The sequence below is a fragment of the Podarcis vaucheri genome (assembly GCF_965113315.1).
Source record: "Podarcis vaucheri genome assembly, chromosome: 1".
In the NCBI taxonomy this organism is placed as follows: domain Eukaryota; kingdom Metazoa; phylum Chordata; class Lepidosauria; order Squamata; family Lacertidae; genus Podarcis; species Podarcis vaucheri.
This window is the reverse complement of record NC_138759.1, coordinates 100,394,657-100,412,078: the sequence shown is the minus strand read 5'-3', so window position 1 is coordinate 100,412,078 and position 17,422 is coordinate 100,394,657. Positions and strand designations below refer to the sequence as shown.

At 40.4% G+C, this 17,422-nt stretch overlaps 1 protein-coding gene across 5 annotated transcripts in view; it reads right to left on the bottom strand.

The window, feature by feature from the left end:
* THSD7B (thrombospondin type 1 domain containing 7B) overlaps positions 1-17,422 on the bottom strand; it is a 633,259-nt gene that overhangs the window by 89,266 nt on the left and 526,571 nt on the right. For all 5 annotated transcript variants that reach the window (XM_082197355.1, XM_082197356.1, XM_082197357.1 and 2 more), the window contains 2 exons: positions 10,614-10,808; positions 3,123-3,386 (listed from right to left, as the gene is read on the bottom strand). In XM_082197355.1, the coding sequence (XP_082053481.1) occupies positions 3,123-3,386; positions 10,614-10,808 (459 nt within the window). The remainder of the gene's footprint in view (positions 1-3,122; positions 3,387-10,613; positions 10,809-17,422) is intronic.

Sequence of the window (17,422 nt, the reverse complement as noted above, 5' to 3'; positions counted from 1 at the left end):
TCTGCACATGCTTGTGATGCCATTTTGAATGTCTGTGCATGTGCGAGCGGTGAAAACCAGAAGTAACACATTCTGTTACTTCTGGGTCGCCACGGAGTGCAACCCGAAAGTGCTCAAACTGAAGCAACTTTAACCCGAGGTATGACTGTACATATTTAATTTCGATAATGGTGCTGATTTGAGGTGGAATGTAAGGAGAAACTCTTGAGTTAGCTCCTAAGAGCCCAGATGAAAGTCTGCACAACTTGCAATCTGCCAAGTTGAAAACAGACAGCTAAGGGCTCGATAACACCCCACCCACATGTTGCTGTCTGCTTAGGACTGCAAACCCAGGTGGACTGTCAAGTTTCTGAGAGGCACAGTACACGGCTAGTGGGGTACATCTGAGGTGGTCCAGCGTGTAGGCAACTGTATTTTATTCAAGAGTACCCAGCTAAAGACTCACCATCTCTCAGACTCATGTCTCTATTTGTCAACCAAAAAATAGCCATGGTGAAATTGTGACAAAGAAGGAGATGGTGAGTGACATAGCACTCTGCACACTGAGACAGTTGCAGCATATATGATTATTGTATAAAGCAGTATTTTCAAGTGTATAAGGGCTAAATAATAATTTTACAAGCAATGCTGCTTTTTATTTATTTTTTAATTTGGTTTTTCAATGAGGCATACTAACAAGAAATCAAAATACGCCATAATTGCCAAAGAGTTTTTACCTGATTAAAATTGCTGCCCACAGGAAAGGAAAGAATGGGGAAACCCTCCCTGTTAATGAAATAGTTCGCTTGTGCTGCCTTTACTGATAAAAAGTTTGAGAAGGCAAAATCTGGAAAGGTGTGCAATGACTCATAAGAAGCTGCCTTCCCTGAATTTACTGTCAGCGCTAGAATGAAACTGTTATACTCCAATGAACTCCTCCATTACAGAATATCTTCATATTGTCTGCTCCTGTTTGGTTTCCCTCCTTGGATTCTCATTACAACCAAATTGATCGGCACAACACCAGCTCTGCTAACAACCCTTTCTCCCCACTGGGGATAGTGGGAGGCAGTGCATGACAAAGCCCAAAATGAGAAAAGCAGAGCAAACTGGAATATGTACAGGGTATGCAGGAAGGAAATGACCAAAACAAAAAGAGTGACAGAAAGTGACAGCAGGCAAAGGGAAGAGATAAAGCAAAACACAGCAGCTTGATGGGAGAATAAACTCTTTAGCAGGATAGGGTAACAAATAGTCTGTATCTCCAGCTCATGTTTGCAGGCAACAGACTACTAGTCCTTTGGCCTGTGTTCAATGTTCTGCTGTACTGACTCCCACCCTTCCTTAATTCTTCTGCTTCATTCTCTTTCCATAAATCCTGCCACCTCTGCACTGTTATTTTTAGGTCATACCTATTGGATGGGATGCCACACTCAATACCATTGTTTCTCTATAACGAAGTAATTAGAAGACAATTAACCAGCTGTCAGATCTGCAGGGGGAGAGAGATATACTGGCTACCATCAAAGGCTTGGCTGCTTCCACTTGTTTTATCCCAGCCCTCAGCTCAAGGAGAATTCAAAACGAAGCTGTAAGGCATGGGAGGCAGGCTGCCATTGAACTATGTGAAAGGGTGTCATCTCACCCTTAGCCCTGCCAAAGGAAGGGAACTAATTCAGAATGCTCCTAGAGTGCAGGGGCAGCATGGTGTGTAAGATTGCCACAGGGGACAGATGGGGCAGGCAACCTTAATGAGATGTGGGTTGCCATTAAAGCAAGATGAGCGCCGCAACCCCAGAGTCGTCCACGACTGGACCTAATGGTCAGGGGTCCCTTTACCTTTATTGCAGCTTGTTTATGCTTCGTTGATTATAATTGCCTTGGACATGATTTCCTTTGTAGAAAGGCAGTATATAAATTTAAGTTTCTAATCTACAAACCATGGTAATAGCGGTCTACAATTGAAGACTGACATTACACTTATAGTGCAGTGAGGCCATTCAAGTGCAATCCCTGATATGTCTTATACATGCCAAATGAATTACATAACGCATTCTTGTGCATGTTTACAGAATCATCAGCTCCATTGAACCCTGACTAAATGTGTATAGCCTTGCAGACTTCAGTTTAAAAATACACATTTCCACACCTTGGGTTTAGGCGGGGAAAGGGTTCTGTAAATTTGCAGTAGGAACTGATTGTGAGCATTGGTAATTAGCTAGCACTTATGACATCTCCCCACAAATTATAAAAACAACAACTGTGCAACATTTAAAAATTGGCTCTTTTCTTTTTAAACTTAAGGAAATGATAGATGTTACGAATGGATAAGCATTGATATGGCACCTCGACAAACAAATAAAAAGGCAGCTCATCTGAAACATGGCTGAGGGAGGAGTACAACCAATGACTAAACCAACATTTGATTTGCTGGCACACAGAAATCCTAAAGAAAGCCATACAAACCTCACAGTCAAAGAACAGGATCAAACAGGGCTGCCTTCAGATGTCTTCTAAAAGTCTGGTAGTTGTTGTTCTCTTTGATAACTGATGGGAGGGCGTTCCACAGGGTGGGTGCCACTACCAAGAAAGCCATCTGCCTGGTTCCCTGTAACGTGGCTTCTCGCAGTGAGGGAACCGCCAGAAGGCCCTCGGTGTTGGACCTCAGTGTCAGGGTAGAATGATGGGGATGCACAGGTGCAAAGGAGGAGAGGGTTCCTATACCTTTAATAGGTGTGCAGAAGAAGGAATTTCAGCAGATGTCATTTGTCAGGAAAGGTATCCCTGCTGAAATCCTCCCTTCTGGATAACAAATAAAGATGCCCCCTACCTCCAGCATGCACTAAAGATTGTGCCCAGGAGATCAGGACACTGTGAACAGTTGCTACCACCAGCTTCAACGAAGGGTGTGCATTCAATTCAAACAAATTCCAAACGGAAATGAGTCACTTCAAAGCGGCGGACCTCTTTAGAAGCCCACTGACATATTAAGCTTGATTAACGCAATGTTACTTAAGTTTCCCTGTCTTCTTTTATCTGGGATTCAGCTAATGTATGACACGGGAAATAGAAAGGTATCAAACGCTACATGACCAGTGGTAGACTCTGGGCCTCCATTGTTTATACAGGGCACTCTAACTTACCTGAATGGTTGCAATGAGACGGTTCCACAAGTCTGCCGGTCTTATCGTAGCAGGCCAGGGCTCTGAAGCGCACCCCTTCTCCGCATTCCTTGGCATGCCCGTGAAATCTCTGTTCTAGCTGCAGCTCTGTTTTCCCTATGGAAATTATGCATTCCGACCAATTTCCATGGGGCCGGCTGGTAAATATTGTGCAAGGGCATGGTTCCGCTTCAACAAGGGGATACACTTCTGTATTCTGGCACTTGTCTCGCTTTCTGCTTCTCCCTGTTCCGACCGGGAAAATATGCTTGTTAGCGTAGCATCTGCTGCTTTTGATAACAATATGTCGTATTATTTACACTTGAAGGGGTTTGATACAGTTAGAACCAACACAATCCGAAATGTAAATACAGAAGAGCTGGTTCAAAGACATCTGTTAGTTGTTGTTGCCCGTGCTCCAGAGGGCCGAGAAAATGTCGCTGTCTCCAGGGCAACCAGAGAACCTAAAGGAACTTGTGGAGGAGGGGGAATTGTTTGGGATGAAGCACAAAATGATAGAAAGAGAACAACTGTCTGCCTACTCTTATTAAGAAAAAACACACCTGAAAAAGCTCTTAATTTGTCCCATAATTATCTTAAGAAAGTAAATTTATTATCTCCCTTCTCTTCCCTCACTTTAAGCCCTGCAACCTCATCACTGGTTGCTTAGGGAAACCTACTAGGTAGATTCAGCAAGCTGCAGCTCTTCCTTCGAATTTATTTTGCAAATTAGCTGAATACACAACAGGGATATGTACTGGAGGTTTATGAGATCAGGGATAACTTTATGAGTAGACAAAAAATACTTAAGGCCTGGCAGGGTATTTTGGTCAAGAATGTTTAACAGTGTAACACCGCCCATGTTCAACTTGTATATTTGTAAATAAACACAAAGAAATTACACAATGCCAACAAACTTCCAGTGACATCATACTAAAGGAGCCCAAGTCCAGCCCAGGTAAGCACTACACCACTGAAACTTCTCATCACTTCTCATTTGAAGCTCAAAAACTGTTATTTCTTTTAAGGTTTTTCAATGTGTTGTATCACACTTTCAGTTTACCACAAGGTTCTCTACTGAGAGAAGCAAGTACAATTCTTCCTCCCCTTCCCTCTTTCCTGACTTCAGCAAATCTACCAATCTATTCCAGAAGTGGACTTGTCCTGAGAGGACAATCTTTAAACATAACTTTTCTTTATCCCATTGTATCTCGGCATCAAGGGCTTAATTTCACTTTGCATTAACAGGTGACACAATAAGTATGCACACTCAGCAGCTGTCAAGTAATACTTTTGAAAGTGAAAAGTTGCACGTAAGCCAACCATGAGTTCTCTCTACAGATATTGAGATAATAATACAATTTAACTGGATTGCTTGCATCAAAGAATATTCATTCCACTCTATTTTCCAAATGGTTTTTAATTAGCACGTTAACATTCTCAGAGCTGGTTTTAAAAATGATGATCAGAAATTATTTTTAATCAAGACCCAGCAGTCTTAAAGACTTTTTCTATTTAAATAAAAATGGTTTTTGAACATTAACAAAAACTGCTCAGTTTTTTGGGGGGACGGGGACGGGGAGGACATCACCCAACAATATTTTGCAATAGTCTATTTCTCCTGCACACAAAACAGTCAGTTTCAATGCCTGCACATTTGGCTGAGTTAATGATTAAAGAAGATAAATATGCCTTTCTTGAACATAAAGCTTTTTTTCAAAAATGTTAGCTGCATAATACAGATTTCAAAGTAGTGTAACCTCAAATTACCTTCTAACCAGCATTTGCTTGGGGATGCTTCTGTAATGAATAATGCTAAATGTAAAGCCCACACATGTATTTAAGCATAAAATAAATCATGCTATTAAATACAAAGTAAGAAGGAAGCTAATCCACGTGCACATTAACATACTCTAAGCAGCAGGATGATTTTCAATAAAAGCCATAAAATTGACCAATTTTCATGATGAATCAGATAAATTTGAGAAAAATATTAATACCAGCTACCTCACTTTCCTTTTTAATAAATCAACCAAGGCAGCACTTCTCATAGCCTCAAGATTTAAACAGTGTTTCCTTCTTTGCTTACTTTCACTTTTTTGTGATTTGCTTAAAATGGAGTGTTTGGTGTGTAACTATGCTTTGATTATGGAGGGATGTGGGTGTTCTAGAGCAGGCATAGGCAAACTCGGCCCTCAAGATGTTTTGGGACTACAATTTCCATCATCCCTGATCACTGTCCTGTTAGCTAGGGATCATGGGAGTTGTAGGCCAAAAACATCTGGAGGGCCCAGTTTGCCTATGCCTATTCTAGAGGAAATAAGGTCCAGCTGATTCATATATTACAAGAGTGGCATGGGAGCCACCCTTCTGGATGTGTCCCAGGAATAAAGGAATAACACAGGAAAGTGGGGGTCATGTGGGATTGGAAAGCTGCCATGTCAACAGCACAGCTTTATAGGCTATGTTGTGGTTGCACCACATAAGTCGGAGCTAAGCATATAACCTGCTACTGAACTTCTGCAGCGTTGTAGTCTCTCCAACCTTATTCTGCTCAAAATAAAGCAAGAAGACTTGTCAGGCTCCTTTGCTGCATTAAGACTTTAGCGGTCTCTGTTTAGTCCCATGTGTCATGCATTAGGAAATGGGGAGGCCCACATCTGTACTGTCCAGTCCACAGTCTTCAGATACTCCCATACATGAGACCTAGATGACTTCCGTAGGAATAGCAAGGGCGGGCATTAGTAAGATGAAGAAGAGTTTGGATTTGATATCCCGCTTTTTCACTACCCTAAGGAGTATCAAAGTGGCTAACAACAAACACTCTGTGAGTTGAGTGAGGCTGAGAGACTTCAGAGAAGTATGACTAGCCCGAGGTCACCCAGCAGCTCCATGTGGAAGAGCGGGGATGCGAACCCGGTTCGCCAGATTACGAGTCCACTGTTCTTAACCACTACACCACACTGGCTGTAGGAGTAACATCTCGTATGACCCTGAGCCAAACTCTGTGTCTACTGTCCTATGCTATGATATACCAAATCTGAATGAATAAGAATAAAACACATGAGAAACATTTTGCTGTCACGCTTTGCACTTATAGCATTTAATATTTTCTATTTCCACTTAAAAGGGGAATACTTTAGTTATCGGGACATTCTATTAGCCGAGGTGATACATCAAAGGCTTCAACAACAAAGTGGGGAAAGAAATAAACATGACAGCTTTAGTAAACATTTCCAGCATAAAGAGGTTCCAGGACTCAATATCAAAAATGCACAGTAGCTATTGCCTTTTTGTTTGTTTGTTTTAAAGTAACATGCAACCAATTAAAGGGTGCTCTGCTACTGTAAGGAAGGCATCATGCAGCTTCTCAATAACATTATTGCATTATCTGTTCACATGAGAATTCATGAACATGGCTCGTTAAAGAACAAGAGTTACTCAGGCATGGGTATTATTATACCATTTTCTGATTATTCTTGCCTGTGTGTGTGTGTGTGTGTGTGTGTGTAGAGTTTACACTACAATGGCTTTCACTGTGATGCCTGTGTTTAAAAACCAACAGGAATTCTCAGACTCCCTGAAGCCATGGCTTACCAATACATATAGTTAAATTCTTATCATAAAACACTGAATGGCCATTTTGCAGTAGGGTAACATTTATGGTTCTGCTTTTTTTTACACCTGGTATTATACCCTAAAGTAATTCTCTTGTGAGTTATAACAGTGATATGCTAGAGGCGCCATTTCCACCTTTAATAATATAAAAGCCAATGTTATATTATTCCTTAAAAAAAACAAAAACATTTTGCCATATAATAGAGGGGGTAAGTGGATTCTCTTTTGCAATTGTTTGATCTTGCTGTATTTACTAGAGCAAAGCAGTAAACACTTTAATGTCAAATGGAGAGTCAGATCCGGTTATTGCTGCCTAAGGTTGAAGTAGAGTGGCAATGGTGCCCAGGCAAAGGATTTAATATTAGCCTGATGCTCTTGAAAGCTCAGGTTTGGTCCTTGACCTGTGTGTGTTTCTACCATGCTCACAGGGTAATGTTCTGTGCAAATGCATAGAGGACTGAACTGCATCTTCCTCCTCTTCTTCAGAGAACACCCCTCCACACACACACTATTTGGGTCTCTGTGCATGCATGCATTCACATCAAGTGGTCACTGTAAATAGCTATACTGTACATTGACTAAATGCACAAAGTGAATATGAGGATTGGCACCAACATGGAAATATAGGTAACTGAGAGCAATAGACTAAAAGCTCACTCTGAAAATGAGCTGGGTCCCCTCAACCAGGCCCACCAAAAACTTAAACTCATTGAGCATGGGGTTGTTGTTTAACTAGACTGCTAACGGGCCCCTGGTTTCCCCAAATCTCAGACCTTTCCATCCTTTCTTCCAACTGCTCACGGGATTATTTTCCCTCCCCCCCAAGCCCTTCTAAAAAGGTAAAGGTAAAGGACCCCTGACAGTTAAGTGCAGTCATAAATGACTCTGGGGTTGCAGCGCTCATCTCGCTTTACTGGCTGAGGGAGCCAACGTTTGTCTGCAGAAAGTTTTCCCGCGTCATGTGGCCAGCATGACTAAGCTGTTTCTGGCAAAACCAGAGTAGTGCACAGAAATGCTGTTTACCTTACCACGGGAGTGGTACCTATTTATCTGTGCTTTCAAACTGCTAGGTTGGGAGGAGCTGGGACCGAGCAACAGGAGCTCACCCCGTTGTGGGGATTCGAACTGCTGACCTTCCAACTGGCAAGCCCTACGCTCAGTAGTTTAGACCACAGCACCACCCCCGTCTTCCTACCAAGGGACAAATCTTGCCTTGTGAGATAGCCAGCATGGTGGCTCATCCCTGAGAGCTTCTCCAGACTTCCACCTGTCCCAAGTGTTATATTTCCCCACAGCTTTCTCCTGAAAAACACTCTCTTTACCACTGAATTGGACAATCAGCAATATAGAGAAAACCCAATTGCTGTTTGGCCCAATTCAGTGGTAAACTGCAGGTTTCCCTGGGGGAGCTGTGGACGATCCCTGAATGGGAGAGGCCTCTCCGGTAGACCTCTCCCATTCAAAAAGGAACTGGCAACAGCCCACAATGTACGCCCCCCCCTCTTTGAGCAAGGACTGTGCACAAGCAAAATCCAGGTGGGCAGTCCAAGGTGGACTGAATTGACCACTTTGGTTTGTCAAAGAAAGAAAGAAAGAAAGAAAGAAAGAAAGAAAGAAAGAAAGAAAGAAAGAAAGAAAGAAAGAAAGAACCGACTGGGAAATTTACCTACATGAGTGCCCATATTCAATTTCTCATGACACCCCTAATTGAGAGTGCAGAGATGACTGATGATTCATTTCTCTGTGGAGCTAAACAGAATAGATTCCAATCCTTCCTGGAATATACTCACTTAGAGACATTGTCAGCCATCTGGGTGAACTACTTAAGCAGTACATTAGACAAGAGGAGTTCAAATGGTGCTACACTTACACCTTCTCTCACTAATTAAAGCAAGGATTTTTTTCCTTTTTGTTAATCAATACTTTAGAGCATTCAGCGGGATGGGACTGCCCACAACAACACAGTAGGGTATGTCAGTATAGTCCTCTTGAGGCATTTAGCCTGAAGACACAATGGCAACAAGTATGTGGGGGGCTGGAAGTATGTGCGCTGCCCATGTTCCCAACATCTCTGTGTGCCAGCCTAGTCCTCTCCACTCCCTTATGACTTTTAGCATGAGGGACTCAAGGGAACTTGCAAGTATGCTCAGCATGCTGAGTTTTCTAGGTGTGGTCATCTGAATGCACTCGGAAGCCCACTTCAGACCCTCACACTCAACATGGGCTTGGAACAGGGACATCAGGGGAAGGGTGTCGTGAATCCCCTATGTCCCCAGGAGGCACACCTAAAGGATGATGATGATGATCCTCACATCAAAATTGGGAGGCTGGGGAAATGGTAGGAGCCTACAATCTCTCACTGCCAAATCCACTTTACATGTCTCTTAGGTCTTTGCTTTCTTAATTAAAGCCATGCAACAGGGCAACGTGTAGGAAGGGAAGGCTTATCTCTTCCCTCCCAAATTCAGCTGGAACTAAAATAATCCTCTCTAGAACACATAGGAGGGAGGGGGGACTTGTCATTGGAACTAATGGGAATATTTTTTCCTTTCTTCCTAGGAATGGGGCAGGGCAGATTTTCTTTCTGACTGTGTTTGGGAGCAAAGAAATAAGCCCCCCACTTCAGACACACTACATTTTTTTTGGTAAGGATGCCCCCCATACACCTGTAATGAATAAAAGTAGGAAGGGAGAAAGAGAGAGCTACATGCTGCACATTAAAGTTTATGTTTAGACTGGCCACTAGTGAGTTCATAGCTGACATGGTATTTGAACTGGGCACTTCCTGTGTCAGGGTGCAGTTAGATATAAACAGATTTCCTGTTCCATTGATTAGCCTTATAATCACTCTAATACCCTAGTTCTCAACAGAGAGAACATTGCAACGACAACAGCTCAATGCTACGCTAGCTGTCAAAAAAAGAGTTCATCACAGCAACACAGAAGTGCTGTTCTCCACTGACAAGCCGTTTGTGAAGTGCTGTCCAGCGGATCTTTCCTAAGCGGCCTCTAGGCTGTTTTCTCTGAGAGACAAATATGTTTTAGTGCTGTGCCAAGTATGTCACTTTCCAGACAATCCTTCATCCCCAAATGATTCATGTAGTCTGACAACAGAGGAATAGTTCAGGCAAGAGGTGTTGCCTATGGATGGACACATAGAATATGCTTGGAGAGAGAACAGTGACTGGTTGTGACCAGTTAGGCTAGCTGAAGCTTTTGTGCATGAAAAAAAGCAATAAAAGTTGGGGCTACCTGTGGACTGATGGGACATAAGAATATAATAAGAGTGTGGCTGGATCAAACCAAGGGCTTGTTCACTGTTTCCTACAACTAAGACGTGAGGGCAACAGCACACACTTTTCTTGTGTTTTCCAGCAACTGGTATTTGGAGTGATGCTGCCACTCATCCATTTAGTCACACGACTAGTAGCCAGTCATAGTCGGCTACTATGAAACTTCATTGATGGGCTACCATTATAAAAAGATGATGACTACTAGAATCCCATTTGGTCTGTCAGTGACAGCCAAGTTTTGTATTTTGCTGTCATTTTGTAACCAAAACCACTGCTTTGATTGTACTAGTTTAAGGGAGCCCCTTCCTGTGTTGACTTTGAAACTGTGGTGGTTGAGATACTCAGTGGCCACTTCTATGTCCCTCCTGGCCAAACTCCTGCAGTGGCACAGTGGTGGAGCACGAATTTCAGTAAAGATAACTGTATTGTGCTACTTCAACATAAATGTAAAGCACCTTCTATGAACAATGCCCTAACTGTATCTGACAAATTTTCAAAGTCTACACCAAAGTCATATCGAAACAAAAGGACTAAAGGATGAAGTATAAAATATTGATACTACCTGTGAGGGTTCGTCTTCTACTTCGCGTTGATTCACAGTCTGAAGCACATGCGGAAAATTTAGACCAAGGGGTGAATGTGCAGTCATCTTTGCATGGAATCAGGCAGTCCTGAACAAGGGATGGCATAGGTTCTGCCCACTTCAAGCACTCACTGACATCTACTGAATGGTTGCTTTCCAAGACACATGTAACAACTGGACAAAATAAATGCACAAAAGAAAACAGTGAGTGCTGCAGAGGCATAGGAAAAGTTAAGAAGCAAGTATCTATAGTGTGTTCCTTCCAACCAAGATCTCAAAAGCACTGAACTAATGAAGTCAATAACATTTTTTAAATCTGTATACAGGTTATTTAAAAAGATGCTTGTTTGTTTTTCAGAATTGAAAGTACATAGGTCCCTGGAACAAACAATGCATAGTTTAATGTAACAGATAGGTAGCCGTGTTGGTCTGCCATAGTCAAAATAAAAAAATTCCTTCCAGTAGCACCTTAAAGACCAACTAAGTTAGTTCTTGGTATGAGCTTTCGTGTGCATGCACACTTCTTCAGATACACATCTGTATCTGAAGAAGTGTGCATGCACACGAAAGCTCATACCAAGAACTAACTTAGTTGGTCTTTAAGGTGCTACTGGAAGGAATTTTTTTATTTTAGTTTAATGTAGTGATGAAATGATTAATACACATTCTGATGTATTCTGTCCCATGACCCCAGCGACAGAACTTTTGGGGGACACTGGTGTTTCAGTGCAATTTTAGAGCACTGCTTCCCATAACAGATTGTCTTTTCTGAACTGCACAAACACAGCAGAAGGATCTTGGCATTTACCGTAAATTATTTGCAATAAGGAAGGGGTCTCAAAGTCTCCATGTGCTCAAAGGACACAGAAACACGAGCATGGCCTATTGGCACTATAAACTCCTACATATATATATATTACAACATTTATGTGCATAGAATGCTGTGGATCTGCCAGCAGCAACTAAACTTGCAAGCTATATTACACAACAGTTTTCCTCAGTTGCCCTATTAATAATAGCTTCTTGTCCACCAGTTTGTTAGCCAGTTCTATGGCAAAGTAGTACGAAAGGTATATTAAGAATAATTTCCCCCTTATTTCCACGGGCTGTTATTGGTGACAATTTACAGTGCACTCTCACAGAGGTTGCAGTGATATTTGACCCAGTTCACTTTGACCCCAAAATTGTACAGAATTGGGGATTTGGAAAGGACTGCTGAATTCAAAACGATTTCCAGGTATAAGTGAGTTTCATATGATCATGAACCCAGCTAAAGTGTGTTGTTTTGGTTGCTCAAATTTCAACCTGAGTGAATTTATTTTAGGCAATGAAAATTGGGTTTTTTTAAAAAAAAATTGTAAGCTGATATGTTTTGATTAAATTAATACTTTTAAAAAATGAGGCTAGATCTTAAGATGGCAAGATTCCTCCAGAGAACGCTGTCCCATATTAATGGCTGGTTCTTTTCTCACACATTACAATTCAGCTCCAGTGATCTAGTTAAGCTCTATGATTTCATGTTAGGCTGATATTTTGTCCTATAAAGCTGTGGAATGATGCAATAATTGGACTAAGATTCTATTACATCTTCAACAAGCTGGCTGCATCATTACAAAGATTACTGATTAATCCACACTTTAATGGCTATCTGTGTTGTTTTCATTGCCTCTGAAGTGGATTGGAATTGCAAAATGAGAAGAAAGGGGAATAAAGTTAAACGCATGTTTATATACACACACATTTTTTTATTAAATAAATAAATAAAAGCTGGAATAGATTTATTTGGATGAAAGTTATATCAGTGAAGAAAAATAACAACTTGAAAACATTGGGGATTCCGCCCCCCCCCCCCATGTCAAGACAATACTTTAATCAGTCTGCACAGACCCAGCAGAACTTTAAATCAATATTTTAATAATGACTACTAAAATGCTAATAGTTAAATTGTGATTGCTTTGTCTCTTAAATTCTCTTTTAACTGGCAGCGCATCCAGCAGTCGACATAAAGGTTACCCTTGTCAGTGAAGAGGGATATCCTCTCTAGAAGACTAAATGTTATAAATGAAGGTACTCATTATCTCTGGGAGTACTAGACCCATATATGCATGCCTTTTCTCTTTCATATGGTCTAAAAATTATGTACTACACATCTGTGTGTTCTGAACAGAGGACAGCAACCCCACCTATTTCTTGTATGTAGAAAGAAGCCACCACATCAGCTCCTGTAGTAAACTAACATTTCCCCATATGTAATATTGATTGTAAGAAGGAATGCCACTTCTAAAAAATCTAGGTAGTTGTATCTCTGGGCTGTATTCAACAATGTCACTACATTAGTGGAACAATTTCCACTCTCACAATGGGACTGCAGTTCTCTTTCCTTACCCCATGTACCACTAGTAACCCCCCCCCCCAAAAAAAAAAATGAATGCACAGAGGGAGGAGAGGGAAAGGAAATTCCATTGTGTGGGCAGAAGTCATTCTGCTCATGGAATGGCTTTGTTGGATCCAGCCCTCTGTATTTATATCTTTCATGCTTCTCTCTGAAATCCAGTATTAGTTTACATTAGAAGAATACAAAAGCTTTTCTTTAGGTCTATATAAATTTTCACAGTCCTGCAACCTGACCATAGATGTGAGCTGTTACTACACTCAAAAGAAATTAAAAGAAAAAGTAGTGACTGGACTGGCAAACTTGCTGTCTTAAAGTCACATTTGAAAAAATACACCTAAGCAGTAGGAAACACATTATAAACCTCATAATGGAATGATTATACCAAATGAATGACAAAGAAAGATAAGCACGGAAACGGACTTTCATTAATCTTTCACCCCATAGCAGCCATCCTCTCAAACCGAACATATTAATCTTAGAACATTTTGCCCCACCAGACACTGAAGAAAAGTAGGAAGGTGCTACTCTTGTGAATTCCTGGGTGTGCTTTGAATAGTACAGAATGTTGGATCATTGCAAGGGACTAGGAATTTCAGCAAGCAAGTTAGTGTTTGTGGCCCAGAGTTTTATTTGCATAGCTGTCTCTTTCTCAACATGCGTATCAGACTTGGAATACAGCATCTGTAAGCTCTAAAGTTTAATTACAATTCGTTCTCATCAAATGTAGATTTCAGAGATTTTGCTATAAAACTTTTTATGGTAGAATCGAATGGATTTTATGTATTTGGTATTCTGAAATGCTGAGCAAATCTTTAAACAAGCTTTATTGTAACTTCTAGCTATTGAAATAGTAGGCATTTTTCACACTTTGCATTCATTGCTCCCACAAATTGAACTGAATAAAAATATCCCGTGGATTTTCGTAGTGTTGAGTACATTGCATTCATTGGCCTACATTCTGAATATAATTGAATATCTGAATAGTGCTGAAGAAAGCAACCCTCAAGCTTGAGCAAATCTATGTATGCATGCTTTGCTGCAAAAGAATAAGCCAACTATAAGTTTTGGATGTCCACTCCCCCTTCGAAAATCATTTGCAATTTTAAGAAGGCAGAAGGTCATTCCTACAGCTCCCATAGAAATGAATGATTTGGCCTTCACTGAAAACATTTACCAATATCTGTTCAAGGTGCAAGAAGGACACTGAGGCAACTTTGCCTTCAAACTGATGACACAGAAATTTCTATGATTTTGCTGTTTTATTTGCACTGGTTTTCCAAGTCCAAGCTACAAAGAGGAAAGTATTGGAAAATTTCCTTTTTTAAGACAGCTAACCAAGTCTTGACTGATTTATAGTGCTATAGCTATGGAGAATACACTAGTATTAAAATGTGAAGTAAATCTGCATTAAACCCTTTCATTAGTTGCAGTAGCTGGCTCTTATTGATATTATAACAATCTCATAGAATGAAAGGACATTAAAAATGAGCATGCAGAGAGAAATACGTAGAGTGTCATTGGCACAAACAGAATATTTTTCAAAATATTCTGGAGTTCTGAATGCATTGCTATCTGAATACCAAACCAGTTGCAGAGATCGGTTTGAAGAGAATGATTCCTGCAATTCAAAGGACCTTGTGCTGGAAGAATTTTATATTTCCTTCTAAAGTCACACACAAGGTTAGTAGGAGTGCCAGCTTTAGAAAAACCAAGCAAAAAAACAGAATGCGGCCAGATGAAAAGAAACAAACTGGCTTACAGTCACAACCTTCAGCAGCTATAGCTAACAGAAAAATGTTTGACAAATGTGGGGAACGAAAAATTCAGCACAGTATATCTAAGAGGGCTTTACGATCTCCAGAAGACTTCTGATAATTTATCAAAGGAACACTAACACTCACAGACAGATAGATGGAAAAAGGGGGAAAGGGGAAAATAAGTATACTCCATCAGGAAGCCTTTTTACAGGACTGACTCGGCATTTAAAAAGGCTAGTGAGAGAAAAGGGGATTGACTGATCGATTGACTGGTAAAGTGAGATGGTAAGAAGTAAATTAAAACATGACGAGTTTGGATAGAAACCAGTAAGTGTTTCTTACTATTTGACATCATTACTAGAACTAGGGGGCATTCAATAAAAACAACAGGTAGCAACTTTGAAATATATGAAAGGAAGAGATTTCTTTACATACATCTTACAATTTGGCGCAAGGTGTCCTAATGGCAAGTAATAACTGAGTAAAAAAAGATACGAGAGAAAACCAATGGGCATGAAGATATTCAATGGCTATTAACTAAAGCTCACAACCCTTTTGCTGGAGTTGTCTTAAAATGCTGGTATAGTGAGGCCACTGAAAGCTTTCGCAGTATTAACATGCCTCCAGTTTAAAAAATACATGCCACTGTTACTGCTGGTGCATGTATTAGTAGATGGAAATGTCACCTCCAGGGTTATCTGCAGTATGGTACAATTACAATTTGATGCTGGAGAATGTTACAACAGCTGTTTGTTCCCAATGCAAAGTTTAATGAACTGCAGGAAGAAATTAGCACCACCTTTTAACATCTGGTTCTTACAATCACTTTACCACTACAGAAACATGAGAAGCCATCAACTCTGAGGCAACGTACCGGGTAATACCCTGCTCCCTGCCTGGTCACTTGAAGAGACAGTGCACTGTAGCAGTGGCAGGTCTCGAGGTCTCAAATTTCAGTAGCACCCTATGCAATGTCAAAATTCCAAAAATCAATGCCCCTTTCCCTGCCTTTCAGTCTAAATAAATTAATAATAATAATAATAATAATAATAATAATAATAATAATAATAATAATAATAAATTTATTTATACCACGCCCATCTGGCTGGGTTTCCCCAGCCACTCTGGGCGGCTTCCAACTGAATATTAAAAACAGTACAGCATCAAACATTAAAAACTTCCCTAAAGAGGGCTGCCTTCAGATAGTTGTGGCACCCTCTAGGTTCCGCACCCAGTGCAACTGAACCAGTTGTGTTGCCCTAAATATGTCTCTGATTGTAATGGTTAGACCATTTCATGAGGACTGTGGAGACTCAGGTTCAAATCCTTACTCAGTGCCAAAGTTCCCTATGTGACCTTGGAACAGGCCCTATCCTCCAGTCTAGCTTACCTCACAGGATTGTGAAAATAAAACTGGGAGTAGGATAAAACCATGGACGCCACTTTGAACATGTTGATGGAACATATATTAAAAACATAACAAAATGTTTTGTTGGATCAGATCAGATACAGAAATAGCTTGCAAGTTAATTATGTTATTTCCTTTAATCAAAGTTTGCTTTTTTTAGATTATGGAATACTCCTAACTGGGAACTGGATTATTCTGATTTGAAGCTGTCACTGGTGAGTAATAATAATAATAATAATAATAATAATAATAATAATAATTTTTATTTGTATCCCACCCTCCCCTGCTGGAGCTGGGCTCAGAGTGGCTAACATCATATAAAAACACAATATACATGAAAACAAACAAACAATTGATTAAAATGCATCCCAAAATTAATTAAAATAAATTAAAATTAGGTCAACAAATGGCCATCCTCAAGTTAAAATTGAAAGCAGTTACCGGTAATACTCACCAGGACCAACTATTTCCACTGATATTATAAGGACCTGTGAGTCGGCTACGTATTATTTCAGGGCAAGTAAAAACCAATGAGCTTTAGTTTTCTCTGGGGACCAACATTTCTCTCAAGCCCCCTGCCACAAATGGTTTAAAGGCAGAGTGAAGACAGCAAACACTTCCTTGCCTGATTTGCACTTCACTGGCAGGCCTGGGAGACAGTCACTCAAAATGACTTCAGCTGCATTACTGGAGTATACTTACACAGCCATAATGGATGCCTTTGAAAGTGATGGACAGTTAGCAGCAGATAATTGAGGCCTTGTGTTCCAAAAGGTTATTGATTCAAAAAGCCTTCTACTCCTTGATATTATCCACCACTGCTTTAATGTCTAAAGCTTAACTAAGCCCCTAAGAAAAAAATTAAGTTTAAAAAAAGGCTTTTTGTTCTAATAATAAAAAGTAATAATTTTTTTAATGGTGTTGAAGGAATAAATAAGCCATGGTATTTTTGTTTAGTTGTTTCATGGTCACAACAATTCCTGTAAAATTAGTATCACATGGATATCACAATTTCTATAAAATCAATACCACAAGGATACCACAAGGATACTTCATTATATTCAAAGATGTGAGAGAATCATACCTTGCATTGATATGGCTACAGCAACACTCTCCCATGCTGTATATTTCAATACCACTGATAGGCCAGACAGTTTTCAACTATCCATCACATTGTGCATGCTAATACACAAGCTTTCCCATGACAGCATGTCAAGTGAGTTGACTA